At 40.2% G+C, this 11503-nt stretch overlaps 1 protein-coding gene across 1 annotated transcript in view; it reads right to left on the bottom strand.

The window, feature by feature from the left end:
* Positions 1-443: 443 nt before the first annotated feature.
* Positions 444-11503, bottom strand: part of TAF4 (TATA-box binding protein associated factor 4) — a 48885-nt gene continuing 37825 nt past the window's right edge. The window contains exons 9-16 of the mRNA XM_034787598.1: positions 10961-11108; positions 9159-9273; positions 6425-6594; positions 5592-5722; positions 3295-3420; positions 1894-1950; positions 1653-1794; positions 444-460 (exon numbers count right to left, since the gene is read on the bottom strand). Coding sequence (XP_034643489.1) covers positions 444-460; positions 1653-1794; positions 1894-1950; positions 3295-3420; positions 5592-5722; positions 6425-6594; positions 9159-9273; positions 10961-11108 — 906 coding nt within the window. The remainder of the gene's footprint in view (positions 461-1652; positions 1795-1893; positions 1951-3294; positions 3421-5591; positions 5723-6424; positions 6595-9158; positions 9274-10960; positions 11109-11503) is intronic.

Here is an 11503-nt window from a genome sequence, read left to right as displayed (position 1 = left end):
TTTCTTGTCATGCCTCTGAGATTTAGTACATCCTATGTTCTCTTGAGCTAAGTTTAAAAGACTTGCTTGGTTTAGGCAGGGCTTAATCCAACTTCTTCAATGTGGATCTGGAGACTTAGCCTTGTGCTTGTAAGAATGCTCCTTGCTCTCCTGGTAAAACCTCACCGAGGGATCTCTGGGGGTAGACTCCCTCTCTCCTGAATGAGAGTGGGCATCTCCTGAATTGGACCATGTGGCAGGAGATGCCCACTCCTTACTGAGTCAAGCTGATGGGGGGAGGGGAGGTTTTGAAGGGTAACCCAGCCTGGGTCTGAGTGCAGCTTCATGGCCTTTTCCATTAGGTGCTTCCTAAGGCAAAGTTTCCATCCTTTCCAGGTGGGGAACAAATGGCAGATATTGCACCTTGCTGCAAAGTGGGCTTCCCCGAGGCAGTACGAGCAGCATTAATAGTCATCACTGACTGAGAAGCACAAATTTAGGTTATGGGCATAGTCTGGTACCCAATGGGTACCAGGTTGGGGAGACTGACTAACCGTAAAACTCAAACTATCAGATTAAAAAAAACCTTTAAAACTTTAAACTCCATTTACAGATATCTAAATAGTCACAGATAAAGGAGAAAGCTGAAGCTTTGGACACGGGGGTTCTGACCCAGACCCTACGGTGGCGAGAAGGAAATGGAGAGGCAGTTGGTCTGGCTGCCTGGTTCCTTTATCTCCTCAGTCAGATACATGAGGTGAGCCAAGGTGCATGTGTGGACCAACGGACACTGCTTTCAAAATTCTCCAGCTCCAGGCACATGGAACATATGCATACCCACAATGGAATACACATAGGGACTCAAAGAAGAGGGGTACATCAACTGTAGTGGAGAGCATACTTTCCCATGTGGGTAGGCAGTCACACACTAGCTCTGCTCCAGCTAGCACCCTGAGAGTAGCAGTGTAGACAGGACTGGAATGGATGGCACCTTGGGCTAGCCATCTGAATACACATCCTGGACTGCACTGGTATTTTTAGCATAATTCGAGCAGAGCTAACATGCCTGCCTACCTGCACCGGGAAGCACACTTCCAGCTGTTGTGTAGACATACCCAAAGAGGTTAGCAGTAAAGAAAGCCTACAGTTTGGCTACTGTTAACACGGTAACTGACTGCACTGTCTTCCCTGGTCTCTTCTCTGCATCACCGAAACATGTATCCTCCTAGACACCTAACCTCTGACTCCACTTCTGGAACGTTCCCCTTCCCAAATCCCTTTCAGGGGATTCCAACCTACTATGGGAGAGCCATAAAGTTACAGGATTTTATTTATTTAACACGCACACGCCTCTTGGTAGAGAAAAATTACCATGCAGAAAGCAACCACTACCTCCTTGTGGAGGCTGAACATGGCTGGGATTGGGAGGGAAGCATGCTACAAGGCCAACAGTTCCAAAGTTTCCTTTCTTGGGCCTGATCTATTGTGTTCTACTATGTTCTGCTCATGGAAGCAGTGCTAACATTAGCCCTAGTCTCAGGATCAAATGATTCTTTCTGCACTTTAAAATAATTTCTGCTGCTCAGGAAACTTTCAGCAACAAGGGAAGAAGATAATAAAGGGAAAGACTGTTGCAGAGGACAGGGTAACAAAACCATAGCATATTTGCATACAAGAGTTATAATTATACTGTACCTCTGTCCCTGATCCAGATCCTGGAGAATCCACTTTTCTTTTCTTTCTAGGACCAATCGCAGCTAATGCAGTTAAGTTGGCATCCCTCTGTCTCATTTGTGCTAGCTCTTGTTGCTGCATCTGTGTTTTTCAGAACAAAGTTACAATTCATTTTTTCCCCCCTTCTGATTTTCTGAGAACATTTAGATTGTTAAATGACATGCTCATCTGAACACGTACCTCCTTGGCCTTCTGTTTCAACCTTAGCTGTTCTGGGTCTTCTTGTCTAGACCGAGACTGTATATTGGTAAAGGGTATAGGAGGAAGAAGTACATAAGTTAATAAAATTGCAAAAGAAGTGGACACTAAACTATATGTAGTTTCTTGAAATTATTTCATTGGCTTCAATGGGAATAGAGGGTGCTTAGCACTTCTGAAAAATCAGACCACTTTGTAGATAGACATGTAAAGCTATTTTTAGGTAACTTAGGGTACCCAAGTTTGGAATTTCTTCTCTTAATGCAAGTCTTTATGAATCATTACACATATGGCACCCAGATGCTATGGATTTCTACGGCATACCATCACAGAGGTACAGTTACTGATGATATACATTCATTCAGTATTTCACTTAGTAATCCAAAAATCATTGCTACATTCACTGTTTCAGTATTTCACTTAGATACATGAAAAATCACTGTTCTTTCATTTCTTTATTCAGAATCAGCATCCAATTAATACAAAAAAGAGTTCCTATTTTGCATTTGACTTAAGTAGACAGGTTGCTTCCATAAAAATTCTACTTCACTATAACCATGCAATAGCAATATGCAGCAAGGAAAAAGCGCATTCCTCTTCTGGTGGACTCAAATGGTATCCAAAGTATCTGAAAATTCGTGTCTCTAGCTACCTGTGTAGGGGCCCAAACTACACAGACTGGAGCTTGTGATTTACTGCATTCACAAACACAGATTAAATCTATGCCTGAGAAAAGGGAACTTGACCTTGACCTTTGTGAAATGTTACCCCTTTGGCGTACAATTACCCACCTAATTATGAACGTAGGTACCACAACTGCCAATGTAAATCAGGTAACTGCTTGAGCAAGTGACCAGATAAATGGCTAACTGGCCATTTGCACTACAGTTACTATAGTTGCTTACACAAATTGGGTAACTGCTCACTTAAAGAAACAGAAAAACCAGGGTCTAAGAGTCAGCAAATCCCTTCCTCTGTCCGCTAACTATAAATATTCATTTTCCAATTCAAATATTGCCTCATGCAAAATTTATTCTCTTGGTTTCTTCTTTTCTCAAAGAAAGCAAGGAGATTAGTCCACAACGGAGGACCAATGACTATAAAAATATTGCAGAAGTCTCTCTCTTGCTTAGAGGAGTGCAAAAAAAAAAAATTTAGATTTAATTTTTTTTTGATTTATGCGAATGAAATGGGGCAGGGAGGGGCCTACATTACATGATTTACAGTGGAAAGCATAGCAGAGCTCTAAAGTATGTGCTCTCCAAGCTGAGATTAGAAACAGAGACTCCTCTCTTTCGCTGCATGTCTTATAGAAGAGAAAGCACCCTATTCTTTTGACGTCCAACGTGACTTTGCAAATCTAAGTAAAATCAAAACACTTGCCTTTGCTGCACGCATTAAAATTTCCCTTTCTTGTTCATCTTTTCTCTGTTTTTCTATTTGATCAAGTTGTTCAAAGAACTTGAGCTGTGCCCGAACATCACTTGCTTGCTCATATCTTTCATCATCCTGAAAATGCAGTAAAAATGCGTTTCATTACAAATCTTAAAAACAAAGCTAGTAGCTTGTCCTGTACAGTTTAAGAAGATGCTTTTAAGCTCAAATGCTCACTTAGTATTTTTCAACCACCAAGTTTATCTTTAAACCAGTCAAACTAGGGCTAAAACCCATTTAAAAAACAAAAACAAAAGAAACAAGCACTCTGTACTGTTCTGTGATCTCATCAGGTTTGACTTAAGTATATCACATAACTTTGGCCTTTTAAACACGTTTCATAGAGGTGTTTTTTTAAATTGCGCTCTGTGAGGCACAGTGTTCTATCCGTTCTTACAGGAATCATATACGGAAGTCTGTAATTCTCCATAAGAGACTGACTGCTATCTCCACTTCCAACCCCATCGCAGCAGTGACAGATGTTGATCAGACCAGCAGGGGATGATCACTTGCTTGGAAGGAAGATGATGATCATTCAGCCTCCAAGCACCTTCCCACCCAGAATGCATCTGGAGCACATGCGTGGGTAGGTGTAGGGGTGGGTGGGAACAAACAGGAATATTCACCTCTCTTGGCTGCTCAGAGACCAAGTGGGGTAAAGCAAAGGAACAGAATGGCTCCATCGTAGTCCTTCCAGAGTAGGCCCACAAAATTTAGTGCCCCAAGATGCTGCCCCATCTGCCTTGCCCTACAGGAAGTTGTAGATGCAAGTGCTAGGCTTCCAGGTTTGCTGGGTGTATGTCCAGACTGCTACTTTTTTTATTTGGGGGAGGGGAGACGGCAATGGGAGGAGATGAAGTTTTCCCTCCTGTGCAAAATTAGAAAGGTGGCCAGTGTGTTTTTTCTCTCATACTCCTCACAGCATCCTAGGGGCCTGGCTGGTTAGAATAGCAAGGATAAAGGATCATAATTTGAAAAGAAGGGGCAGAAGTTGATAAACTCAGCTATTTTTGCAACATGCAACTAACACCCAGTGTGGAGAAGAGGCTTCTGGAGGCTAGCTCCTAGAGTTAACCTGAGCATGAGACCTAGGAGATGACTGGCATAGACCTTGTTAGCCTGTGGGGTGGAAGTGAGGTCTTAAATCTTGTACAGGTTAGAGCACTTCATCTGTACCATAATTCCCCCTTGTGTTGGGAGATGGTTGGGATTCAGCAGCTAGACTGAATCTCATGTCCAGGTATGGAGGGTTAGGCTGAGGGAAGGCTTCCCTCCTTTCCTTGTAGTCGTTTGGTTTACGGACAGTTAATCCCAAACTGGACCCTATTAATACATGACAGGTGGGAAGGGGGACAGTTGCCTGGCATCAGTTCATTTAAAAAGTTTATAAAGTTGCATCCTGCTACTTTAAATCCACCCACATTTCTTGTTTGGGTCTTCATTTGCCTTTGCTGATTATCTTAAATTTATAACATCTTTTTATAAAATAAAGAAAATATCACTGTGCATACTCTAGTCTAGCTTATTTAGATTCTCAAGAGGAAATCTCAACTCTGACAGGCTTCATATTCAACCTCCTATTTTTAAAAAAAGTTAGTTACTGCAGAACATTCTTTTTAAATTCTATAGAAAGAGTATTGCATGGAATAAGTATGTTTGATTGTTTTGGACGGGTACATTAACCAGGGTCTACACAGTGACCACGCCAACTTTAATTTTTTTGAAATTAGGCCAGGTCTAATTAAACTTTTTGTACACTAAAATATATATGATTCTTTCAAAAGGAACTGCAATAGATAACCTTTCTATAACAAATTTCAGTCATCCAACAAAGCTTTCTATCTTGTCCGTTCAAATGATCCATGGCACATGGCCAAGAGAACCTCTAATTCTCAAGGCAGTGTCCTCAAACAACATGAAAGCCTAAGCAAGCTAGTTTGCAATATCATCATCGTGCAACCTTCCTCCTCCCCTTCCTCCATTCTGTCCCCCTGGTATATTGGGAGCTGCCATCTTACCACCTGCAATATCAGTTCCCACAAAAGCTGTAACGGTAGACAAGGTTGGGCACTCAAAAATACTACTTCTTAGAGATTCTGTCTAGACCCATCCTTGTTCTGGGGGTTTCAAATGCTCCTTATAAGCAGCCCCAAGTTTCAGTGCAGTCCATGATCAGATCTGAGTGCATTTGCCCAGAGGTGAAAGCATCATTTGTGGAACACTACCCATTTGCACAATTAAATTACCTTATAAGAAACATTCTTTTGTTGGGCAGTCTCCGATACTTTTTCTACAAGATTCTGTAACCTTTGTTGTGTTGCATGCGATACATAGCTAACTACATCAGGATGGATTTCCGTTATTCCATGTTTTTTACCTGTGGTTAAAATTGAAATGACGCTTTTAGTACCACTCGGTTGCAAAGACATATTTTACAATACAGCTGACTTTTGCTAACCCAACTGCAAAAATTTGTAAGTAATTCACAAACAAAAAATAGAGGCCTTTATATCAGCCAAGATTTAACATGTGACGCTGTAGAGAAGTTCTCACTCTACTAAATTTTCATAAGCACTGCAAAATATGCCATAGAAGATTTACCAGTATACTATAAAGTATTAGAAACAAATAAAATTAATGAAGTTTTATGATGTAGTATCATTGCTCTATTTACTCACTAATTACAAAAGTAAGTGATTTACAATTTGTGATTAGTGTGAATTATTATACAGCTGGTCAAAATGTTTTTCCAGTTTTTCCCCCAATATTTATTGCTGTTTTTTGATCGGCTTATAGTATAAAAAACATTCAGCAAAAGGTTGTCAATCAGATCTAGTGATATATTTTTTTTGCTATAAAAAACAAGCAACTCTTATCCAAGAGCCACAGTTTGAAAAGTTCCTAAAAAGCTTGTGTTATTTTTTCTAATCTCAAGGTATAGCAGTTGAAAATGAATGTCAGAAGATACCAATGCATAAAACTATTCTGGCATATTTAATTATTTTTAAACCCATTTTTAAGAAAACAGATTTAGTAAAATTAGTGTTTATAACAATTAAACTAGCAGGTGTCAACATACCTATTTCTAGTATCCTTCTTTGCAAAGATGCTGGAAGTAGGAAGGTTTCGTCTTTACAGGACCTTGTTAATGTGCCTACTAACTCAGAATTTGTGGCCAATATCCGTGCACTCTCTTCTGATAGGTTGACTCCAGCCATTGATGCAACATCATTAATATCATCATCATCCCTTGGGAAGAGAAAAATCATTACAACATATTTAGGACATGTATAGACATGCTGCTCAATGCAACTGTATATAACACAAGTTCTACAACCCTGCTGCATAAGAGACTGACTTAAAAGCTCTTCAGTTTTCAATATCTATGCCCAAATCAATTCTTCTACTCCACAAAATAAAATTAGAATTTTAGAAGACTTCGTTTTCTTGCTGCTTAATGAAATCAAACTTTGAATTAACATATCCTTCAGAATTACTCTCTACCCATCCACCTCACCATACATATCATGATTCCCCTAGCCTACTGCACATAGGTACTACACATCACAGGAAAAACTGCTGTTTCAAAGAAAGGTGGGACACAGAAAATGGGTGCTCGTAGAGAAAAATGAGGACAAGAGAAATTGATGTGTGACAGCACAATATAAATGTACATCCCATGTCGGGCATATGATTAGTTTTATCTTAATTTTTTATCTATATTAAAAAAAAAACTTTAAAAAGCCATTAGGAATCTAAAGTGCTCTGTAAGTTCATTAGAAACCTGAGACCCACTGAGCTCCTGCAGCTTTGCAAAACCTTACTAATCTAAGGGGAATCTGTGTGTGAAGTTGTGGATGCCAAAACCTAGTGTTGTTGATTGTGGGGTCAGAGCTTTGTGTGCACACCCACATTAACCATGCACACCCTGCGACCGACATGGCAATTTCCTGGACAAACCTCACTGAATTAAGTTAAATCTTACTGAATTAAGTTCAATTATTTTAGGAGTTCATTGTATTAAAAATGCAAATGTTTATGTAACATCTCAAGGGAGAAGACTTGACTAATGTATCAGAAAGGTAGCCGTGTTAGTCTGGATCCGTAAAAAGCAACAGAGGGTCCTGTGGCACCTTTAAGACTAATAGATGTATTGGAGCATAAGCTTTTGTGGGTGAATAAATGTGCTTGCTTAGGAAAAGCAAGTGTGCTAACTTATACCTATGGGCAATTCTGCTGTTTATAGCCTCTGGTGGGATGTGGGGAGAAGCAAAGTTGGTTTTGGCAGTCTGACAGTGTAGGCAGGGAACCCAAGGACAAAACCCCAGTTAATGCCCACTTCGTCGGACCCACGAAAGCTTATGCTCCAATACATCTGTTAGTCTTAAAGGTCCTACAGGACTCTCTGTTGCTTTTGACTAATGTAAACAGTTTACAGGGAAGTGTTATGAATGTCAAAGGATTATTTGCAATCACATGAACTTTAAAGTGGGTTTCCCAGGAAATCTCTAGGGGGAGGTATATGTAAATGTAACTCCTCTGGTTAGGCAAAAACCCAGCCTTTTGAAGTAATGCCCTGAGGAGAGACCTATTGACTATGAATTACCTATTTCCAGATCAAAAACCCAAACTGTATAATGGAGTAACTCTCAAATCCATGGGCATGCTTGTTCTGGGCCAAGGCGGTTATGAACTTGTAACCACAGAAAAACCCCTTGGTGGGATTTGAAGGACTGATCACCTGGCAGAACCCATTCTGAGCTGAGGAGTGATCGCTGGTAAGATTAGCATGTGTGTAGTCTCTTATTGTTTTTAAGATGTTTTCCCCGTAATGCATTCGTTTTAAGAATAAACGTGCTTGCTTAGGAAAAGCAAGTGTGGTAACTTATACCTATGGGCAATTCTGCTGTTTATAGCCCCTGGGGAGAGGAGGGGGGGAAGCAAAGCTGGTTTTGGCAGTCTGACAGTGTAGGCAGGGAACCCCAGGACAAAACCCCAGTCAAGAGGGAGAGATGCATACATCTCTGCCCAAAACAGGTATGGCTGGGGAGCCTGAAGTAGGTGTCCTCAGGACCACAGACTGGAGAAATACAGGTGCAGTTGGCCTGAACTGCGACACTGTAGCAATAAAACTTTCAAAGCATGTAGAAATAGGTCAAAAGTTATAGCTGTCTTTTCCCCATAAGTACATACAATGATACACACTTCACATTTACCAAAGTAAGAACATTGCAAATCTGCAGTCAATAAAGTAAACCTGTAAATTTGGCTTGAGCATACAAAAACAGAGGATGCAAAATATTTTTTTGGTTCCTTAAACTGTCATTCAGCTTAGAACCCTGAGTGTGCTTTGACAGCCTTGCCCTGCCGCTCTCACAGGTCCTCTCTTCCATGATCCTGGAGGTTTTCACATCTTGTAGAAACCTAGATTACATTGCTTCCATAAGACAGCAACAGAATGCACCCACTACTATGGAAAAGGCTGGGTGGCAGATGTGTTCAGCATAAAGTGGAGTGGAGGAAGCCTGAGCATAGTAGAGAGAAGGAGGAATACTTTCTATTTGCTGCCCAGACAAAACATTTGACAGCGTTGTTTTAGGTACCAGTAAGCTAAGAGGCCAACAACAGCTTGGAGGGGAAAAAAAATCTTTAAGAAACAAACGAGCACATAGAGGAAGCCTCCTCAAATTACTTTCTCCCCCGTCCAAATCTATATAGCCCTGACCCAATGCACCAATGAAGCCACTGCAAAGCCTCCCAGTGGTTTCAATGTTCAGGCCTCGTGTACAGAAACAAGGATTTTGGTTCCTTACCTAAAAGAACCTCCCCCAGGTTCTTTCAGTTTATTCTTTTGAGCGGCAGCTGCTTGTGCTGAAACAGTGGACAGAGCTTTGTTTCCAGGTAATACTGTTGGTTTTACCACAGGGACTGAAAGAAAATAAAGTCAATATTTGTATTCTCTACATCACTTGTGATGGAGCTTCAGATTTTAGCTCAACATTTTAATTATTTTTGGGTAGGTTCATTGTCAACTTTGGCACAAAGGTGTTTTTAAAAATGGCAGCAGTACAAAAGTAAAAAACATAATATTGTGACATTTTTAGTTACTCTTTCCCAATCATTTTTGCTGAATTTAAAAACCCTCCTCTGAAGCGTGTCCACCCCGAGCATTAAACCATCCTGCATGAAACAGTCTAGAAGTAACAGATATTTCAGTTCAGTCAGAGAATTTAAACTGATGTTCACACAAGAAACTTAATTACCACAAGCCCTATTTACACTACAAATAATCAGAGGTATCTATCCTATGGCCATACACTGCCCAAAAGAGCATTTTATAAGGCCTGAAGCCTGCTTTAACACAATATACTAACAGCTGATTCATCAGCATTTTGTCATGAGGTTGATCTACACTGGCAAGTGAAAGACAAAACTTCTGTCATTCAGAAGTGTTAAAAAAAATAGACACCCTCCCCACCCACACGAAAGACAAAAGTTTTGTGGAGGACAAGCGCCAGTGTGAACAGCGCTTTGTCGGCAGGAGTCTCTCTTGCCAGCAAACAGCTGCTACACTGCGCGCCTTTCAGTGACATGGCTGTAGTGGCACTGCCATGTCACTAAAAGCTGCGTAGTGTAGACATAGCCTTAGTTTACACAAGTTTGTAAATAGGCTGTTTATCCACACAGTATTGTCTAATACATACAAAACAAGCTGAACTTAAAATATAAAAAATACCAGTGACTTTAAATCTTATTAAACTATGTAAAATCTGTTTGGCTCACACAAGGTTGTGCTTAGATTTACGTGGCCTTCCTGTGTAATAAGATTGGGCAACACTGCTAGAAAAGACTCAGTTCTTACACAAAATACATTTGTTGTTGTTGTTGTTGTTGTTAAAGAAAGATTGAGATGTATTGGAAACAAAAGCAAACCACTAGCTATGGCAACATGAATTTACTACAGTGCCTTGTGCAAAATTAGAACCAGGATCTCTGCTGACTTCTAGTTTTATTCTCTAACTAGACAGAGGCTTTAACAAGCAATAACCAAATTCTGACTTTGAGTGCATTTATCTAGTGGCTTCCTCTGAACAAAAGATTCACACATATCTAAGGAAAGAATTTGGTTCTGAATGATTTAATGAGACACAGCAGTACCTGCAGTATTGTCTAGTGCAGTGTTTCTCAACCTTTTTGATATCAGGAACCAGCTTGCTGCCTTCCTAAACCATGTCAGGGAGATCTCAGGGACTGGTGCCAATCCATAGACCAATCATTGAGAAACACTGGCCTAGTGGATAGGGCACTGCACTGGGACTCAGGAAACCTGGGTTCTGCTCCCAACTCTGACACTGGCCTACTGGGTAATCTTCAAAAGGTCCTTTCACCTCTGTCTCTCAGTATCCCCAGTTTTAAAACCCTCCTTTGTCAAACCCTTTGAGATCTAATGATGCAAAGTGCCACATAACAGCTAAGTATTAATAGAAAAGTAAAATCTTTCAGCTATATTAATTCCCAAGTAAAGTATCAATCCTGTTTTAGAAGTGTATTAAGGATCATTTTTAAAAAAATGATACTATTAAAGAGCATAAGAGTATCAAAAATCTTTTCTTACCAGTCTGAAGTTGATTCAGTTGAATTTGTTGAGGAGCTGTAAGCATAATACGATTATGTGGTTGCCGCAATGCTACCATAGGGGTTTGTGTCAACGTTACCTGTGGAGGCCTTATCAATGCCCCTCCTTTTTGAGACTGTTGGATAACCTGCCAATAGGGGGAGAGGAAATAATGTTAAACTATTTGAGGAAAAATGATACAAAAGATGTTAATCAAATGGATAAACCAAATCCTTATGCCAACCTTTAGACTGGTGGACAGATGTGTTTGAGCAAAACCAATTCAGAAGCAATACAATCTTAATTAAACCATCTTTAAATATACCCTATTTCATGGAAAATGAACAGCCCGGTTGCTGCAGGTTAAATTTCTTCTCTATAGGCAAAAGATATTTAGGGTCAAATGGTCAGCTAAAGTCTCTAACCCAAATCTGAACACGTACATGGAAATTTAAAGTAGCTGAAAATTTGACCCTTCAATAAAAACCTGACTTTAAGACAGTTATTCATGTCTACCTTTCAGAATCACTATCTCCTTCTCAA

Source organism: Trachemys scripta, chromosome 12 (genome assembly GCF_013100865.1).
Source record: "Trachemys scripta elegans isolate TJP31775 chromosome 12, CAS_Tse_1.0, whole genome shotgun sequence".
Classification (NCBI taxonomy): domain Eukaryota; kingdom Metazoa; phylum Chordata; order Testudines; family Emydidae; genus Trachemys; species Trachemys scripta.
The sequence above is the reverse complement of the archived record's forward strand: the minus strand, read 5'-3'. Positions and strand labels throughout refer to the sequence as shown.